This window comes from Crinia signifera, chromosome 9, assembly GCF_055691185.1.
Source record: "Crinia signifera chromosome 9, ASM5569118v1, whole genome shotgun sequence".
NCBI classification, from domain to species: domain Eukaryota; kingdom Metazoa; phylum Chordata; class Amphibia; order Anura; family Myobatrachidae; genus Crinia; species Crinia signifera.
Window position 1 is genome coordinate 132,108,241 of NC_139225.1, and position 21,653 is coordinate 132,129,893.

General features: G+C 45.5%; 1 protein-coding gene across 1 annotated transcript; it reads left to right on the forward strand.

The window, feature by feature from the left end:
• Positions 1 to 4,342: 4,342 nt before the first annotated feature.
• On the forward strand, positions 4,343 to 20,447 carry LOC146036929 (olfactomedin-4-like). The gene is made up of 5 exons (XM_083160766.1): positions 4,343 to 4,399; positions 6,152 to 6,301; positions 10,276 to 10,488; positions 18,563 to 18,716; positions 19,615 to 20,447. The coding sequence occupies exons 1-5, from the start codon at positions 4,343 to 4,345 to the stop codon at positions 20,445 to 20,447; spliced, it is 1,407 nt and encodes a 468-aa protein (XP_083016892.1).
• The last annotated feature ends 1,206 nt before the right edge of the window (positions 20,448 to 21,653 follow it).

Consider the following 21,653-nt stretch of genomic DNA (forward strand, 5'->3'; position numbering starts at 1 on the left):
TGCAACCACATCCTAACAGCCGGTGATGCAGTATTTTCGGAGTGGCGGCACTGCATTGTGGAGGCGCGGTCTGGACAATGCAGGCGCTTCCGGACATCACGCAAAGCCAATGTGATTCAGACCATGGAAACTTGGCTACAGGCTTTGCAGTTCTGGTTTGTAGCCAGGAGTTAACCTTAATATGCGTGTGATTCGCTATAAAGCCAAACAGCGATGTGATTACAGAAACTTGTAAGAGGGCTGCCAGCGTAGACATCAAACATTAACAAATGTCCCAATGGGGGAAATGTAATAGGATGAGACATTCAGAAAGTGAGAGACTTGGTAAGAAATCTCCAGGGTATTTTTTAAAAGCGGCAATCATTTACACAGCAAAACCAGTTTGATTCTGAAGTGTAAATTATTGCCGCTTTAAAAAAACTGGAGATTTCTTACCAAACTTTCTGAATCTCTCATCCTATTAAATTTCCCCCAATATGTCTTTTCATTTAATTGAACTGTTGCCATCTATGGCACTCCATCACCATCCTAGCGGGCCAATGACGTAGCTGGTTCTAAAAAGGGGTGCCGGACGGCTCCCCGACAGTCGGGATTCCGACAGTCATTCCTCCGACGTCGGAATCCCGACTGCTCCCTCATGGGGGTCCACGACCCCCATAGAGGGAGAATAAAATAGGTGGTAACCGTGCCCGCAGCGTGGTGAGCGCAGCGAGCCCGCAAGGGGCTTCATTGCGCTCCCCACGCTGTGCAGTCGGGATTCCAACGTCTGACTAATGACTGTCAGAATCCCGACTGTCAGGCTACTATACCACACCCCTAAAAAGTATATTTAAGAACTGAGGCCAATATTGTTTACTCCACATGTGTTCTGCATTGCACTTAAATAAAAACTAATAGGCAGCTCTAGTCATTTATTTGGGCGGTTTTGGAGGATTTCAGAAGGTTCCGAAACAGCAGTAATAAATTGGACATTTTCTATCTCTTAAGGCCCCCATACACTACTGAGATTTGGGTTCCCTACAGATCGGTATGAGAAATCAGCCCAAATCGGAGGTGTTTGACATCCCCCTCAGGTCCAATGCGTGGTCCCTCACGCATCAAACCTGAGCCAGAGGTCGGACCCGCTGCCTGTCCAACATTCATCTCGGCCCCCCTCCCGGTGGTAGGGGCAGGGCAATATTCAGGGCCTCATGGGCCTGGAGCTAAAAATGTTCAGAGGCCTATTATGCAAAGTAGACAAGGTGAGGCCAATTCCAACTAGGCATGTAGAACCCATATACTATAAGCCCCAATGTCAGGGCAGGGGACATTGGGGTTGCATGTGATACATAGCATTTGCATGTGGATCAGTTGGACACGAAGCTGATTACATTTTAAAATGCAACTTTGAAAACAGGAAGTACCACAGACTAGCCCTGAAATAAAGTCATCATCGGCAGCGCCATTAGGATATTAATGGGACATTAGAGAATATATTGTGTTCCTCAATAGCAAGAAATCTGGAATAAATCAAATTTGACTTCATGAGGTAAATGATAAAATGTGAAAAATTACAGATGGTGCGTACATTGGCAGATCTAAAATGGGTGCAGACTGTACATTGCACATGGGCCTTTGGATCAATCAATCTGCACCATACTTGCTTACTTTTGAAAACTAGTTTCAGGGAGATTACAGTTGGTAGTAGAATTTTGCACAGTGCCCCATTGAGGAGGTGTGTCATGCTCCACCCAAAGGGCGTGTCTAGTTCCATATATGGAGAGATTGTGAAAAGAGATTCTGAACGTGGCACCTAGAAGCGTGGGTGTGTACTGCTAAATCTGAGAGGAATCTTGTAAAATGACTTATATCCAAATGTAGATGATCCCCAAAGCAGTTAGTAAGAGCTACTGTACTTGGTAAAGTGCTGGGAAATGATGCTGATGATTCAATGTAAATGTATATGTCTCTCATTCCTTTTTTCCCCGAAAATGTAACCGTGTAATGTGTGCTAGGTGACTTGGGGGAGATTGCTAGACTAATGAGGGAGAGAGGGAGATTGCTGCTATTTCAGGGAGTCATCTGCAGAATGCAGGAGGGTAGGCAACTATGATCTGCACCCATTGACTAGACTTACTTTGTAAACTTCTCAGAAGAAACCTTTAGGAAAATGGTGCCGGTGCCATTTTTCTAGAGATACAGGTGTGCCCTCATCTCTAGCCATGCCATACAGTCCCTCTCAGCAAACCAGTTTCTGGGCAACGAAGTCATACCGCTTGTCTGTCTCTCTCAAAATATGGGGTACATTTACTTTCCTTTTAGGTGCTCTAGATTCCTTCCACACTACAAAGACATACCAGTAGGTTAATTGGCTTCTTATTACAATAACCCTAAGGTGGGCCTGATTCCTATTTGTACACAAACCCCAATGGTGGGCATACAAATCGGATGTTTGGGTGTGTGCACAGCAAAGGTGCATGAACTATTCTCGCTTGCAATGGTGTTCGCAGTCCCCTGTTAGCCACAGCTTGATTATCATGCTGTAACATTTGGGTAGGGGCGGCACTTGGCACCCCTCTTTTGAAGGCACGACTGGTCCAGGGTCTGCCTTGTCATACACAGACTTACTGGCCAGCCGCCGGTTTTCAGATCCTATTACCAGCCAGAGTAGGCTATGGTAGCAATGGTGATCCAAGGCTGTGCCCCCAGATGCAGCACTTGGATCCTCGCTAATGCTAATAGATCTCTACTACAGACACATCCCGCTGCATTCAATTTCAATTTGACTGAATTGTGCAATTCCATAGACACATGAATCAGGCCAGGGGCATATTAAAATACGAGGGGGTCCATGTGCAGTCTGCAACTTAAGCCCCCTCCTCTCTCTCCAGCTGGCAGCCAGGCAGCATAATGTATTTAGTTTTCGGCACTGGGCACTACAGTCTACTGCAGGTGCGCAGGACTGTGTGAAAATGGTGAGGCGGCCATTTTACCTGTGATCCCCCTACTGCAGATGCGCAGGACTGTGTGAAAATGCAAGGCTACCATAGCAGCTGCTGGACTCTGGAGAGGTGAGTACACACCCATTATAAATATGTGACTCAATCAGGCCCAATGTCTGATTCATAGGGAATATAGATTGTATGCATCACTGCAAAGCACTTTGTTGTACAGTATTTAGGTGATGTATAATGTATAATTAGGTTCACTTTTTACACTCTATCATTTAAGTTACACTAGAGTGATACTAGAGTGATAAAAGCAATCAGTGACATCGGGGATTAAAGTGGTCATGGCATACTTGCCTACCTTTGAAAACTAGTTTCAGGGAGATTATAGTTGGTAGGAGAATTTTGCACAGCGCCTTATTGAGGGGGCATGTCATGCTCCACCCAAAGGGCGTGTCTAGTTCCATATATGGAGAGATTGTGAAAAGAGATTGTGAACATGGCACCTAGAAGCTTGTGTGGTACTGATATATGCTGATGATGCTATGTAAATGTATCTGTCTCCAGGGCCACCACTAGTAATTTTGGGGCCCAGGACTGACCTTCAGTCAAAATCCCAACTGGGTCAAAATACCGACAAGGACAAAATCCCGACAAGGACAAAATTTCCACATTTAAAATCCCGAAAAGCTCAAAATACTGAAATATAGAATGTACAGGTGAAACAGTCAACATGACTTTGGGTCGAGAGGTCGCGAGGTCAAAGGGTTTTTTCACTGTTTTTTGACCCAACATGTGCCGACAGGTGGTATTTCATGCCCTACCATCCACTAGGGCGTGGCAGGAGAATAAAATAGTGTGCCGAGCGCAGCGAGGCACCGTGCCCGAAGCATGGCGAGTGAAGCGAGCGCTACGAGGGGCTGCGGTTCACTTCCAACTGTGTACATGTTGACTATATCGACATTAGTTTAAAAAAAAACAGTAAAAATCTTTCGGTCGACCTCGCGACCTGTCGAAAGTCGTTTTGTCCTTGCCGGGATTTTGACCTTGTCGGGATTTTGTCCTTGTCGGTATTTTGACCCATTCGGGATTTTGACCCTGTCAGGATTTTGACCGTCAGGATTTCATACCGAATCCCATCTGATAACTATTTGTGGAAATTTTATACTGTTAACATTTATTAATACCTATATAACTTTCACAGTAATATTCCCACAATTAAATAGATAACATTGTGCAGATAATTTGTAATTTTCCACAAGACTTCAACAGGTTTTACAATCATTTTATAACCATTATCTTTTACATTTTGGTAGCGCACCAAGAGATTACTGATACTGATGCGAGGTGCTGGGTGTGGTTTCCTTATAAATAGATTGATGCGAGGTCTCCGGCACAGAACTCAAGAAGGAACCATGCTCGCCTTACTCATTTTGCTTCTGGGCATCTGCCAGAATCAGGCCATCGGTCTGGTAAGTTCTATTGTAAATTCCAAATTGGCATTAGAGGAGTTTATTATTAATGGGCAGAGTCTTATGGGGGTATTCGATTGGTTCTGGATTTTTCACTGAGGCAAAAAATCTGCACTTTTCGGCATTCTTAGGTTGAAAACTTGGCATGGTTGAAAAACACTTGGATCAGCAAATTACTCACCGATCGGCTTGTGTTTACCCAGTTGTTAATCAGTATTCATCAATGCATTTTCGACCACCCAAAAATAGTGGGCAAAAAGGATTTTTAAAAAGTGTGAAAACATCCGCAATTGAATAACCATGGATCGAAAACATCACATTTATTCAGACAGCTGAATCAGTGGTGTAACAATAAATTTTGCTCCCCCCCAGCCAAAATATTTTCTGGCGCCCCCACTCCCACCCTATGGGCTTCTTTTTTGCGACTGCAAATGTGCGGCAAATTGGGGCGGTGGATGTTCATACATCCCCCCCATAGTCTTCTGGAATTAAGGAGCTTAACCATATATTTGAATTCCCTTTCCGTCCAAACATATTTTACAGTGGATAACCCTGGTATGCAGAAAAGGGAGGTCTGATACCAGGGTCATCTGAACATAAAGAGGGGCATTTGAGCTTTGGTAGGGGGTGGTCACATGATCAGAGTGGCAAGGCAGCATTCTACACCTGCCTCCCAGACAGCAGCCAGTCAGAGAATAGTTGTGCTACATCCATCCACTAAGCAGGCTGATTGGTGGATGGATGTAGCTGTCCACTAATCAGAGCGCTGATAGTCACTCACTGTGAGAAAGTATGTTGAGAGATGGCACTGGACCGCAGGAGGGGTGCATTAAGATTTTTAACTGGATATCATGAATTTGTGTGTAGGGGCCCCAGTGCATTGCTTTGCCCAGGGCCTATAAAGCAGGGGCGTAATTAGATATTCGTAGGCCCCATAACAAGGGTTTGTAAGGGCCCCCCATTTAGCATCTGATGGTGATAAATGTAAGTAAAACATATTACTTAGACAGTAAAGATGGGTCCCCTTCAGCTCTGGGCCCCATAGCAGCTGCACCTATGGTAGTTTATTTATTTATTTATTATTTATTAACAGTTTCTTATATAGCGCAGCATATTCCGTTGCGCTTTACAATAGCAGACAGTGATACAACAAAACAGGGTATTTACAGACAGTCAACATGTAGGAGGGCCCTGCTCGCAAGCTTCCAATCTATAGGTAGTTAAGCCCGGGATGCAGTTACAATCCCGGCGGTCGGGATCCCGGCGTTCAGAATCCCGACGCCGGAATCCCGACCGCCGAAATGCCGACACATTCTCCCTCCGTGGGTGTCCACGACACCCCTGGAGGGAGAATAAATTAGTGTGCCGAGCGTAGCGAGGCACCGGGCCCGCTGCGTGGCGAGCGCAGCGAGCCCGCAAGGGGGGGCGATCCACGTCCCCCCCTTGTCGGCATTTCGGCTGTCGGGATTCCGGCGTCGGGATTCTGAACGCCGGGATCCCGACCGCCGGGATTCAATACTGAATCCGTTAAGCCCTTGCTATAAAGACAGCTGTGTCTGACATATGTATGACACTGTAGGATAAGACAGGGAACTTCTTTCCGAAAAATGTCTTTGTGCCTAAAATATTGCAGCGTTGTTCTGGGGATTCTTATGACAATCTTTGACATACTAAAACATAATATAATGTATGTATTTCTTGGGTTTATGTACCGAGTAATCAGTGTATAACATACTAATTGATCTTCAACAGATTCAAACCGCAACAGGGTCTTTGGATCATCAGGGGGTCTGTCAATGCTCCATCGCACTCCCAGACACCACATTTCCCGCAGATCGACTGGAGATCCTGGAGTTAACGAACCGTAATCTGAGCATCACCGTCCAGAAGGAGATCACAAAGGTGCGGAGAGTATTCAAGATATTCATTAGGCTTTGGTCAATTTCAAACCACCTGAAAAGGACCTACAGTACTATTCTAGCTATAGTCTAGTCCTACTTGCCTACTTTCCCAGTTCCTGCTGATTTTGGGTATGGATCATTGGATAGGCAGCAGCTAGGTCGACACCACTAGGTTGACATGCATGAAGGTTGACATAACTGGTCGACATGCAGGAAGGTCGACATGACTGAAGGTCAACATGGGGTTAGGTCAACAGGGCCATTAGGTACAACAGGGTCATTAGGTCAACACGGTCGACAGTCAAAAGGTCGACATGGGGTTTTTCACTTTTTTGTCCTGAACAGCCAACATGGACACTAAAAAGGTGCACCGCATCACCGGGGACCCCACGCTGTTTAAAAAAAAAATGTATTTACGAATTTGTATTTAGCGGCCGTATGTACGCCATCAGAAAATACAAAGCAGTCGTATTTGACTGCTTTGAAAATTCCCTTCCAGAATATAAATTTGCATACGGCTATAACAGTTTTGTTCATTCGTAATAAGAATATGAATATTCATATTCTCAGTAAATTTCCCCCTCTGGGTCTAATTAAATTAATTTAACTCTGTTTATGTCATTGGCGCATAAATGACCTTTATTATGTATTGCAATTGTCACTATTATTAGTTGTTTTTGTTAATTCTAAGGAGCACTTCACAAGATCAGTGACGATAAGTGTGAAGAATAGTGGAAGCAGATCAGAAAGTTGGGACAAGGGTGTAATTAAGCCCTAGGCTGATTGTTGCACCGCTGTAATGCTGCTAACAGAGAGCACAGTGCACATGCATGCTCAGGAAATCACCATTTATACTGCCCATGTCCAGGTGACGAATATTATGATATAAGACATACCTGCCTACCCTTCTGGGATGGCCGGGAGGCATCCGAAAATCACATCCCCCTCCCGGCCCCCTGGAAAGGTGGACAAGTCTCCTGCATTGTCCCTGCACCCCCATACCCGGCTGCAACAAATACCTGGTTTTTCTGCCCTAGGGGAGGGTGAGAGGCTAAAACATAGCTGCCTACCCCCCTGCATTCTGCAGGAGACTCCCTGAAACAGCAGCAATCTCCCTCTCTCCCTCATTAGTCTAGCAATCTCCTTCATTTCACCTGACCCACATTACACTGTTACATCAAAGGTGCAGGATGACTCTCTGACCATCGTTTCTCCGACATCGGATTCCCGACTGCTAAATGCCGACAGTCGGGATCCCAACTGCCGGGGGCTTTTTTCCCTCATGGGGGTACATAGAGGGAGAATAGAACAGGTGGCAAGCTCCAATGAACTTACCCCCCTGTCGGACTACTGACAGTCAGGATTCCGATGTTGAAGAAACGACCATCGGAATCCGGATGGTCAGGGATGCATACCACACCCCTTACTTATCAGCTGCGATGGAAACAGGCTGATCGTGGCCAGAGCTAATGTTACACACCCTTCCCTTAAACGCTTGGGCACACCTGCATTTTTTTCTGGTACTCCCATGATACAGCCAGTTCCCACCCCCAAACGCGTCATCCTGTCAATCACCTTGCAAAAAGGCTAGCGATCAAAAAAGTAGCAGGATTGTATTGGAGGACGACATCGCACTCAGGCATTGCGGCCATGATGCATGGCAGTCGATCAATGATAGGCCGCTATGCGAATTTGCATAACAGCGATCAGGACTGAATCAGGCCCAATATCATTAACTATATCGCTCAATGGCCACATAAAGGAGTATAGCTGTCGTTGATCAGGATTTTACCGCATGTACAGAGGACAGAGGGGGGAATATTCAACTACTTCTATACCAAGGTGTTAAATGGGTATTTTTTAAAACTCAGTAATTCAAAAAAAAAAAAAACATTTTTACTTGACAAATGACAAATGTGCTATCTTTAAGTACATAGCATGCGGCTGCTTTTCGTCCTGCAGATCACATCCTCCGTCACTGCGCAGGCATTTTTTGAATCTTCCACGCGTGTTTCCCATAACACCGTGTAGCCTCTGCAAAGAAAGTCCAGCAATTTCTTAATGAATTCTTTCTTTCATCTATAAATTACATTGTGGGCGATGAGAGTACTATTTGCTTTTTAAGTGCCTGCTTATAAAAAAAAAGTCACATGCCCAGAGGTCTAAGGAACTTGGAGGCCGAGTTATTGTATGTCACAGTTCCTGAATATAATGCAGATTGAACAATCGTAGCAGAACATTCATTGGCACACTTGCTTTGACATGTTGTTGATGTCAGTTGGGAGTTTAAACGATTTATTTTGGGCAATGATAATAGTACATCCAGAGAATGGTCAATTCCTGTAATGGCATTGTGTGCAGGGCCGGTGCAAGGCACCGGAGCGCCCCAGGTGAGTCGGGGTGGGGGCGCCCCGGTGCCGGGGGGGTACCTGTCCTGCGGCGCTGTGTATTTAAATCTGGCGGCGGAGGCAGCGGGGGTCCCTGCAGTCCATTAGAAATCACGAGCGCTATCCGCCGGGCTATGCGGAAGCGCTTCTAGTGTGAAAACACTGGCAGCACGCTGATTGGCTGAGATCAGCGTGCGCCGTGCTGCCAGAGTTTTCACACTAGAAGCGCTTCCGCATAGCCCGGCGGATAGCGCTCGTGATTTCTAATGGACTGCAGGGACCCCCGCTGCCTCCGCCGCCAGATTTAAATACACAGCGCCGTAGGACAGGTACCCGGGCGGCACAAAATGCCGCCCTCCAGTGGCCGGCGCCCTAGGCAAATGCCTAGATTTGCCTAGTGGTGGCGCCGGCCCTGATTGTGTGAACATACAAACATGAAAGCATTAACCTTGGAAAATCAGGCTACCGGAGAAGGTTAGAGTGGGAGGAGTTGGGGTGGAGGGGGGTGGACAGGGATGAACCACAGGGGAAATAGGAGAGGAAGGGAAGTCAGCTTTACTGGAGAAGGCAGAGGAGTCATATTAGGGTGAGATAGAGATGGTCGCAAATGTTTCCAGAGTGATGCTATAATAGATGTGGTGGCTGATACACATCTAGCCTCATTACGCCATGCAGCATGAGTTGCCTGGCGCAAGTGAGCCACCAAGTCCTATGTGATTTTGCTAGCATTTGGCATCTTTTTTTTTTTAACTAAACTGCATCTTATTCACAACACAAAGTGACTAGGAAGCACCAGGAGACTGTGCTGATCAATTTGATATATGGCACTAGTAAATTATGTGTGAATGCACCTGCACAACATAACTTGTATTAAAAAAAAAAAACTGTAGCTTTGACTTTGTAGCACATCGTATGCAGATTCAGGGACTCAGTCGCACAGAGTAGCTCAGGAGAAAAACCTCAAGGATCTTTAGGGACCCAAGCTTCTCGAGAAGTCTGTGAAATCTTAGGGCAGGCCAACCACGTAACAAATGTGCCACTGTGGCCACAATTTATCCAAAAGTTAGGATCTGCTGAAGGGAACCCGCTATATAGCCTGTCCAGTACGATACCAATAATAGACACCCTGCAAATCAGAGTAGCTGGAAATGAGGGTTAGTGGGGGGTTTACACATCCTGAAATACTTGCTGTAGGTACTCCATGTACATCCATCGTAGCCACTGCTCATGTTACCCCCATACCTTGCAACACACAACAATCTCACACACGTTTCACATGTATTCCTTAATCTTTGTATATTGTGATATATTGCCCTATACTGTCCGCTCCCTTCCTGTAACCTTTTCTCCCATTGGCTATGTGTCACTTTTATGTGCACAAATACGGTGTCCATGTCGACTTATGTCAAAATTCGGGACAAAAAATGTGAAAAACTCATGTCGATCCTTTGACTGTGCCGCGACTGTACTTTGTTTATACACCTGCATTTCCGCCCCAAATGTAACCAACTGGAAATGAGCCTCAGGTTGTTTAACCACTTGTTGTGATATTGTGTAGTCACTATACCAATGTGGACTCTCCTTACAGATCCACAGCTATCAGAGTATACTGATTGTGTATATGGAGAAGCTGAAGAACGTGACCATACGTGTGGAGGAGATGGAGAAGGGTGCTGTCTCTTACACCGAGCTGGACTTCGAGCTGTTGAAGTTGGAGATCAGAGAGATGGCGACAATCATCGTGCAGCTGAAGTCCTCAATGAATGGCTCCAATGTCCTGGTGGAGACGCTCTACCTGGAGGTGAGAACAGATGCAGGGAAAGGAAGAAGATGCCTATAGGCTAGTTACTGAATATATAACAGTTAAGCCCCCATACACATGGTGCGATTTCAGCATGATCGCGGGGGATATGGTCGCTGAGTGACCATATCGCCATGTGTACGGGGCGACGGTCGCCGGGAACGCATTCCCGCGACCAGCTCCGAAGTGATCACTGGTCGCAGGAGCACGTGCAGGGCTTCTGTGCAAGCGCACTCACCGACCCGCACTGTCAGCGTGGCACTTGCACAGGGGTGGGGGTATCTAGATACTATGGGTCCTGTAGTGAGAATAGTAGGATTGGGGTCAAGAATCAATTTGGGGGAGGAGGAGGGGGGAGAGGACATAGTAACAGGCAATGTCCGGGGTACTAATAAGGGTAATATCGTTGGTAATCCCCAGGGTGCGCCAGGAATATTATGTAATAAAAGTAATCTTACCTCATTACAACTCTTAGGTACAGATGATCTTAGGGTATGGGAAGGAGTAAACGACATAGGAAGAAGTTTCAAAACTGTAAATAGGTGGGACAGTGGGAATGGTGGGGAGGGCTGTAGAGAGTCTACTGAGGGAGAGGTGGGTACGAGGAAGTTAGTAACCAATACAAATAAGTCCAGAGGAGAAATTAAACACAATGTTAGGGACGCAAATAAAAATAAACATAAATTAAAATGCCTACTGGCTAATGCAAGAAGCTTAGCAGGTAAAATCGGGGAACTAGAAACTGTGGTCACTAGGGACAATTATGACATTATTGGTATTATGAAAACATGGTGTAATGAGTTGCACAACTGGGCATTAAGTATGGAGGGATATACACTCTACAGAAAAGATAGGGAAAATAGAAAGGGCGGGGGTGTCTGCCTATATGTAAAAAATAACTTAACATCGTGTGAGAAAGAAATGAGCACAGGTACAGAGGAAGATTACACGGAGGCCGTGTGGGCAGAGATAACCAACAATAACAAAAAACCTAATAATAAAATTTTAATAGGGGTATGCTATAGACCTCCAAACATAAACGAAAGGGACGAGTCTCTTCTTTTAAACCAAATCAAACAATCATCAGATCAGGGTCAGGTATTAATTATGGGGGATTTTATGTTACCTGATATTGATTGGAAAAACGAAACGTAAAAAAGCAGTGGGTTCCTAAGCTTACCTAAAGACCAGTTTATCACACAAATAGTAGAAGCTCCAACTCGTAATGAGGCATTATTGGATTTGGTATTAACAAATGACATAGATCTAGTTTAAAACACAAAAGTAATTGAACATCTAGGGAACAGTGACCACAATATGGTTTCACCGGAAATCAACTTCAGTAAATTACATCATAAAGGAAGAAAAGCTAACTTTGAATTATTCAGAGAAGCCCTAAAAAGAATTGTGTGGGAAACGGTTTTTGGGGGGAAAAATGCTGAGGAAATGTGGGATACTCTAAAAAATGTACTCGAAACATTAACTATTAAATACATTCCTAAAGTAAATAAGGGTAAATTCAATAAAAAAAAGCCACCATAGTTGGACAAAAAAGTTAGGTCAGCAATCAACAATAAAACAAGAGCATTTCAATTCTATAAAAATAACTTAAATGGGGAGGCGTTCACCAATTACAAAGAATCAAACAAAATTTGCAAAGGGGCAATCAAAGTAGTTAAAAGGGATTATGACGAGTGCATAGCCACTGAAAGCAAAACTAACCCCAAGAAGTTTTTCAAATACATAAATAGTAAACGTATAATTAAGGACAACATAGGCCCACTAACAGATATCACTGGAAAAAGTTTTACGGAGGATAAGGGAAAAGCAGAACTGTTAAATGAGTTCTTCTAATCAGTGTTTACTAAGGGAGAGCAGACTGTGGAACGCACACATAACACAAATGGGATGAACAAGCCGGACCTCAATATTGAATTCTCTACCGAGGAAATAATATTGAGGCTCGGCAAAATGAAAACAAATAAATCACCTGGGCCAGATGGGATTCATCCTAGGTAACTAATGGAATTAAGGGAGGAATTAGCTTGCCCTCTACATTATATCTTTGATAATTCACTATAATCAGGAAAGGTACCAAAAGACTGGAGAAAAGCAGAGGTAGTGCCATTATTCAAAAAAGGAGGATCCCACTAATTACAGACCTGTTAGTTTAACATCAATAGTGGGTAAACTATTTGAAGGATTTTTAAGAGATGGTATCCAGGAATATTTAGACCTTCATAGTTTACTCAGTAATAATGAGTGGGCAAAAAAGTGGAAGATGAGGTTCAATGTGGACAAATGCAAGGTCATGCACCTTGGGAGACATAACCAGTGTGCTCGTTATAACCTAAGCGGGGATGAATTGGGTAATTCAGTATTTGAAAAGGATCTAGGAGTCCAAATAGACAACAAACTGGGGTGTAGTGCTCAATGTAATATAGCAACAAAAAAGGCCAACAAAATTCTAGCATGTATTAAAAGGGGCATGGAAACTAGGGACTCAAAAGTAATTATGCCTCTGTACAAATCATTGGTTAGACCGCACCTCGAATACGGAGTACAATTCCGGGCCCCACACTATAAAAAGGACATCATAGAATTTGAAAAAAATCCAAAGAAGAGCAACAAAGTTTATTAGGGAAATGGAGAATTTAAGCTACAAGGAGAGATTAAGCAATCTGGGACTATTTACACTATTTACACTAGAGAAGAGACGTTTAAGCTCAATATGTATAATTACATTAGGGGCCAATGTAAGGAACTGTCAAACACCCTTTTTTCTGCTAGACAGGAATCTAGGACGAGAGGGCACGAGTTTAGATTAGAAGAAAAAAGATTTTGTTCAGCTAGAAGAAAAAAATTCTTTACAGTCAGAACAGTCAAACTTTGGAACTCTCTTTCTGGAGAAGTGGTGTCGGAAGACACTATAAATACGTTTAAAATAAGGTTGGATAAACATTTATTGGTTAAAAACATCCATGGGTACAAATATAAGTAACATAATCTGTCTTTAAAATATCGGAACATTCTATACAACAAGGGATAAGCTACTATAAACATAGGTTGAACTAGATGGGCGCAAGTCTTTATTCAGCCTCACCTACTATGTAACTATGTAACAGGGAGGGGGGGCAAACGGGGATGGTGGTGGTGATGATGCATGGAAACGGCCACCATTTCATGGGCGTTCCCTTGCAAATATTGGGCGTTCCCATGCAAATGGTGGCACGACACGGGGTGCCAGGGGCAGGCAGCTAATGTCACATGACGTCAGCCACCTGCCCTGTCTTTGGCTGACAGCCCACAAATATAAGTTAGTCTCCACTGCCCTGGAGAAATCTTTTCGTTACTGGACAATTAACACATAACACCATCTTATCCCAGGGAAATGGAGCATTTAATACATCAGCAGCTAAATCAATGGTGGGCATAAGCAGACCAGGGGCCACAAGAGACGCAAGAAGGGCACTGCAGCCAATGATGTCACACAGGACCGGATGCTCTGAGGCTGCCCCCTGTCCTCCCCTGAACCCATTATGCTCACCTGCTGTAGTAATCCCTATTGCCATGCAGGCACTCCATCAGTGGCGGTTTTTACCTATGGGCTGCAGGGCTGCACTGGCTTCACTGTGACTGGCAGTGACTTCCTATTGGAAGACTGACCGGCCAATCACTCAAGGCACCCCATCGCAAATGCACGGCAGCCCCCAAAATAGGTTCTGCACATGCGCAGTACCGCGGACCATACTTCGCATGCGCTGGAACCCAGGAACCCGATCAAGTCTTTGCAGCAGCCCCCGGAGGCTTGGGTCAGCGCATGCGCAGTATGTATGACGTTACTGCACATGCGCTAGCCCTGTGCAGGGACAGGGGTGCGCGCGGCGTCCGGGGATGGCGGCAGTGACCAGGGACGGCAGCGGAGGGGGGGCCCGCATTGTGGCAGCCCTCCCCCTCCATAATGGTAAGAACCGCCACTGCACTCCATGCATTTACACCTCCTGGCTACTTACTGTTGTGTTCAGAGGGTGATAATCTCTCCCACAGTGCTGTACGAGGAGCTGCTGGACCTTTGCAGCCACTCTGAGCATCCCCAGGATGCTTCAGATGGTGGTGCCAACCCCCCAAACCCCAACTTTTTATATAAGGGGCCCATTTATTAAGGATCGTATATTCAATGTGATCTGGGCGGAATATTACCACCCAGGATTGCATTGTACTAAGCGAGCCTATCGCGGGGATGTATTACCCTGCACACACAGGGATAGGGCTCCGAAAGGAACCCATCCCTGTGATGCGCTCAGCCGGGTGCCGGGAGGGTCTGCGCATGTGCGTTCATCGCCATTCCCGCTGACCCACCGGCATTGCGGTCTGTAGCCCATAGGCTACCACCATCTCAGAATGTTGAAGCATTAGGCAGCTTCACATCCCCCCAGTAACCTATGTAACCTATTGATGTGTATTAAAGTGTACACATATTTGCTGTGTTTATAGAGAAGATGTATCTTATGCACACAGAGAAGGCCCTATATAGTAATATTCAGATTCCTATGACATTCCATATACAGTATTTGCAGTATAGATTGTGCATATTTGGCAGCAGTTACGGCAGGGGCTGGCTGGCAACTTTCAGCCCAGGGGGCCAACACCAGTAAATGGCCCGGCGACCCCCCTGCCCAAGATGGTGGGAAAGTCTCCTGAATCACTGCTCCAGCCCCCGTTCCCCCCTTCTCCACTGCATGAAATCCCAAATTTTGTGGGTCCGCGGGGAGGACAAGGGGCTAAAATGACGCAAATCGCTACTTCACCTACTGCCACACAGCGCCCCCCTCAATCCACTCAGTGTCCACACCACTGTGTTTTCCCACCCCATTCAATGTGCACACTTACAGCACCCCCCCCCCCCCCAACACTCCCTGGGCCTCCAATATTCAACCCCAGCGCGCACAAATTTACCTTTTCCCTAGTGAAGTGTGCAGGCTGCTCCCTGAGGACACCACGCTCAGCCTCCCAGCTTCTCAGCGTCACTTTACAGTGCAGATCGTCGGACAGGAAGCATCCTCTGTGCCTGTGCCTGTCTCCCTCACACACCCGGCTGTGAGCAGTGTGGCCGGGGACCTGAGAGCAGGGCTGAGCAGGGTGAGGTGAGCGGCAAAGCTGTCACCTTTGAACCCCCCTGTTCCCGGTCCTGGCAGATTGCGCAGGAGACGGACAGCGGAGCTCAGCTGTCAGGAGGAGCGCAGGCTTTACCAGCAGTACCTGACAGCCTCCTGACTAGCTGCTGCTGCTCCCGGAGGCTCTCAGGGCTGGCACCGGCATTCTATACCCGGAAGCCGCAAGCCGAGCTCTGCTATCCATCTTCTGCATGTCGCCAGACACACAAAGCCCGGCCCAGGACGCAGCAATACATACCGGCCCGGGGGGCATGTGGCACCCTGTCCCCCGGCCCAGCCCACCACTGAGTTACGGGATTCTTAGCTTTCTCTTTGCCTAGTGAGCTCCTTCAGATGTATGAGAACATGTAAATTGCTGAGAGACAATTCAAGACAACATTGCTTAGTGGGGCATGCTTATTGTATAATGCAGGGGTTATCAAGCTCGGTCCTCAGGACCCCACACAGTTCACGTTTTCCAGGTTACCCGGCAGCTGCACAGGTGCATTCATTACTCATTGACACATTTGAAAAAGAGCCACAGGTGGAGCTAATTATTTCACTTGGGATTCTGTGAGGAGACCTGCAAAACATGCACTGTGTGGGATCCTGAGGACAGAGTTTGAGTTTGTGTTATATTCGTAATGATGTCTTTTTTCTTTACAATATAACTTTTAATTACATTTGTTAAAAAAGGAGATGATATAATAGCTGCAAACATAAATATATAGAATATTAGATCATTTTCAGCATTTCATATGCAATTGAAAAAGTTCACATTAGATGTCGCATGTGATTGGAAAAAAAGGTTCAAGCACTGTAAATTGTCAACCTAAATATATGAATGTGGCGAAGATCATTATTGTCCCTAAGTAATAGAAATCAAATAGGTATTTATTATGTACAGTATATTTACAATCTATCAAATTATATCTAAATATATATATACATTAGAAAAGAGTGAGAAACAGCGCCCTCTAGTGTAGTATTTCAAGTATAATCCAGGAGGAATAAAGTAATATGCGTACCAATTAATATATGATAGTTAGGGTTATCAACAGGGTCATTCCAATATCTCAGGAGATCAGTGGTCAATGATTTGCATATCGTCTAAGGTCACAGTCTGATCACTCCCATCTCAGAGGTCACCCATTGTCATTTGTCAAAGGCAAAAATTCTCATCTGTCTTTTTTCCCCCCTGGGGAGTGAGCTGAAACATGTTAACACCCACGACGTGCATGCACGGGTGCCAGAACAGGAGCTCGACATTTGAAATCCCGGTACTTGTGTATAATCACGGCGCCCCCGATATTTAGTCGCACGATTTTTTCTTCGCAGTGCATCGGGTGTATGGCATGCGATGCGATGAAAAATTGTGCGACTAAATATCGGGGGCGCCGTGATGCGATTTAAGCCCCCTATGCGATGTTAAATTGTATAAGCACCCTAATGGGTGGTTACAATGTTAAATGCACCCCCACACCACCCCCCAGTATAAATGTGAACCCGAAGCATGGCGAGCGCAGCGAGCCCGCGAGTGGCGGCGCTACGCGTCCTCCGAATTTTTCATACCCCCACTATCCACGTCGGCGTGGAGTTGAATTTATAAAGTGTGGCGAGCGCAGCGAGCCAATGAGCCCGAAGCGTGGCGAGCGCAGCGAGCCCCGCGAGGGGACGCGTATACCTGTGAAGTTATGCACGTCCCCTCGCGGGGCACGCTGCGCTCGCCACGCTTCGGGCTCGGTGGCTCGCTGCACTCGCCACACTATATAAAATCAACTCCACACCGACGTGGATAGTGGGGGTATCAAAAGGTCGGAGGACGCGTACCGCCGCCCCTCGTGGGCTCGCTGCACTCGCCACGCTTCGGGTTCACGTTCATAGTGGGGGTGCATTTAACATTGTAAGCACCCATTATACATTATACATCGCATCCCATCGCATTGTATGGCATTGTATGCCATATACAATGCCATACAATTTTTTAATTGTATGACATTAGGGAACATCGCGCGATATCGCATCACATACCATTGCATGCCTTATGGTCTGCGATGCGATGGGCGCCGTGATACTACACAAGTACCGAAATCCCCCCTATATGCTTATGTTTGTAACTATTATATCATCTTCATTTAACAAATTGAATTAAAAGTTATATTTTAAAAATGACATCATTACAAATATATACAATAAGAGTTCCCCACAAAGCAATTTTTGTCTTGAATTGCCTCTCAGTTTACATGTTTTCAGTTACTATTACTGAATTGCGGGAGGACCACTAACCAGACACTGCAATTGGAATAAGAAGTCCAGTTTTAATGTTAGTTTATTATTAAACTTTTATTATCATAGGAGGTCTGTGATCATCCTACTACATTTGGAAATGGAAAACCATTGCATATATTGCAACTTTAGAATTGAAATGTTTTAACTTGTTTGTTCTAATTTATTTTAGGCATGCACATTTCATTACATTGATATAACATTACAACCGAAGCGCTTAAGCCTACTACATTCTATAATTCACCCATTCAGCCATATGTCTACACAACAATTTTGGCCCCCATTCAGATCGGCAGCCATCGATGATCAGCCATCAATGTTAAAAATGCCTCTTTTTCCGATCCCAACATTTATCCCTAAGAAACGGAGAATCGGGATTATTGATCATCTTTATTATTCACAATCCCCGGTCAAGGGGATCAGGATATTGACCTAATAAATGCCAAATCATTGAAAATGTTGTATGGTTGTGGGTACCCAGCTTTATCAAATGTATGGGGTCCATGTGAAATACATAAAATACCTAAACTTGTACTGTCACAATTATCACTGTCGACATTCTGAATGTCGACATACAGTAATACTACATAGTGGATTAAAGACCATCAGACCTTTTTTTCTGTTTCTTTTTCTAGATCCGTAACATTTCCATTATGGTGAACCAGCTGGAGGTCTATGATAAGAACAATGTTTTGGCAATTAGAAGGGAAATAGTGGCTCTGCAACAACGGCTGAAGGACTGCGAGAAGAACAACACGAAACCGAATCCTCAGCCTCCAGTGCAATACGGTAAGTCACTGCGGTACCAGACTACTTTACCATTGTAGGGAGTCAAATACGATTGGTTAGTACTTGGGGCCTGATTCAGACCTGTTCACTAGGCTGTGTATACTCGCATCCTAGCGAACAGGTCAGCGCCGCCAGCACGCAATGGGATGTATACGAGAACACATCCTTCGCATGCGGCCAAAGGGGAGAGAAAATATTCAATGGTCGACGACCATCGAACAATTTCTCTCCCGTTCGGAAATAAATGTCAATCTGAGCCGACGCAGATCACCGAAAAGGAGAGCTGCCCACCCCAGCAGGCGTCAACCCAGCATTTTTATGGGGATGCTCATAAAACACTAAGGGCCACATGTATCAAGCTTCAAAAAGTGATAAAATGGAGAGTGATAAACAGCCAGTCAATCAGCTCCTACCTGTCATGTTACAGGCTGGGTCTGAAAAATGGCAGATAGGAGCTGATTGACTGGCTGTTTATCACTCTCCATTTTATCACTTTTTGAAGTCTAGTACATCTGGCCCTGAGTGTTCCCCTGCTCCAGCCCCCTCTGCAGCCAATGGCCTGGCAATTGTGAAACTCACCAAAGCCGTTCGCTCCCACCATCAGGAGAGGGGGCAAATTCGAATCAGCCCCTTGATCTCTCTCCAATCTTTGACAAATCTTCCTCACACCGACTCTTGCTTATTGCACTTTTTAGTCCACCGTAGCAGCTGGTTGGTCATTTATTTTTGTCTTTGAGATTAAATTTTGAGTTTATTTTCTGTTAGATGACAAAATATAGAGTATGTAAGAAAAAATGCCATCGTCATGGACTATATCTTAAAAAGACTTATCTTTACCTCCATTATTTCTACAGTATATGAAAAGATCACATCTATATTTTATTCTTTCTTTGTACAGGTACTTGCGACCATGGAGAAATCACGAATATCACCAAACCTTTTGTAGTGCAGCTGAACTGGCTGGGGTCCAGCTACAAATATGGAGGGTGGGGAAGAGATTCGTTACTGGGAGCTGATCAGAGCGTTAATTGGGTAGCCCCTCTGCTAACAGATGCAAGGGTAATGAACTACCAACGCTTCTACTCTTCCTATGACAACCTCCTGATCTACTCGAATTTTATAGACAAGCCCCTTCTCAAAGGTAATGATTATTCCAATACTGGACAAGGCGGGGGGATGATTATGTACAACAACACAATGTACTATAACTGCTACAACTCCAGAAACCTCTGCAAATTTAACATACAGACCAACGTGGTAGAGCGCCGAGATCTCCCTGAGGCCACCTACACCAACCGGTTCTCCTACTCGTCCTCAGCTTGGCAGGACATTGACGTGGCCAGTGATGAAGATGGTCTTTGGGTCATTTATACATCTGAACAGAAGGGTGGGAACATTCTCATTAGTAAACTTAATGCCACTTCTCTTGTGGTGATGCAAACCTGGTCCACCTCCCAATATAAACGTGGGGTCACCAATGCATTCATGGTGTGTGGGGTTTTATATGCTACGAGAACCCTCGACACAAAAAAAGAAGAGATTTTCTATATGTTCGACACTAAGACCAGTCAAGAAGGGCATCTGAGAATCCGATTTGACAAGGTGATGGAGAATGTGCAGAGTCTGTCCTACAACCCCAATGATCACAAGCTCTACATGTATAATGATGGCTACCTGGTGACCTATGACCTCACTTTCAAGCCCCTCCAAGGAAAGGGGTCTAATATTTAATTTCTCGCTTTCTAGAATTATTACATTTTCTAGAAACTGTTCATCCAAATCTGAAGAGCTTAAGCAATACAGAATACGCAGTGATTACAATGGTCCGTAAACTAATAGTTTCTTATTTGATTCGTTGATGATGTAACAATATAAACCAAGCAGTAGATTTCCAATAAATGCTTACAAGTAAATAAAGTGTGTTACTGCATTTCAGAGAGTGTGTTTTTTATTTCTCATTAAATGTATAGACATCTAGAACATCTATCTAGTTAAGCAATAGACAATAACCGCACTTTAGCACATTGGGCCTAATTTATTATCCATAGGAAGGGGCGAAATTTGGTCCCGTTCCAACAGTGGGGGGTTTGCTCATGCAATCCCTAGCACGAACGGCTTTGGCAGGTTACACACCGTTGCGGGGAGGGAGGGGATGGAGGCTGAAACGGGTCGCAACACCCAGCGTTTTATTGGCCTCCCCATGAAAGCGATGGGCGTTGCACTAGGAACGCAGGCGGGCCGATGCCTGCAGGGGGTGGGCGGCTGACTTTTATTATCGAAAGGGAGAAAAATCATTCGATGACAGCGACCAGCGATAGATCTCTCGCCCCTTTGGCAGCATGCGATGGGATGACTAAGTGTGCCCCTTCACCTCGCATGCTTCAGGCACGGTGTCACACTGCGCTCAGCGCACTATTTTATTATCTCACTTTGGAGGTTATTCTGGCTCATTCAAATCCGTTGTGCAAACAAGGGAGCGATGTTTGGCATCTGCGCATATGTAGACACTTAGTGCGAGCTGACACGGCAACTGCTTGTTCGCCACCCCGTTCGCACCTAAAAGTGCGGGTGGGGGGCGCGGTGCAGCTGCGACAGATTGCGCTCATGGAAACCCCCAGCGTTTCATGGGGTTTCCAATGAAAATTCTGGGCGTTCTAATGCTAGTGCATCCGTCACGCGGGGGTGGGCAGCTGACATCAGCGGATGACATCTTCCCGCCCACTCCCCGCACAGGGCGCTCGTAGATGTGAGATACTAGAGAGGTGCCTTACATCTGCGAGCGCTGTAGAAATCATCCCATTGGTTGACGACCATCGAATGATTTCATCCCCGCAAGCAAGCTGTGGATGGATGTTTATGCAAAACATCCATTCACACGCATTCAGGGGAACTGGGCCTGCGAGGGGGGGGGCTGGGCGGTGTTTGGAGGAGAAATTC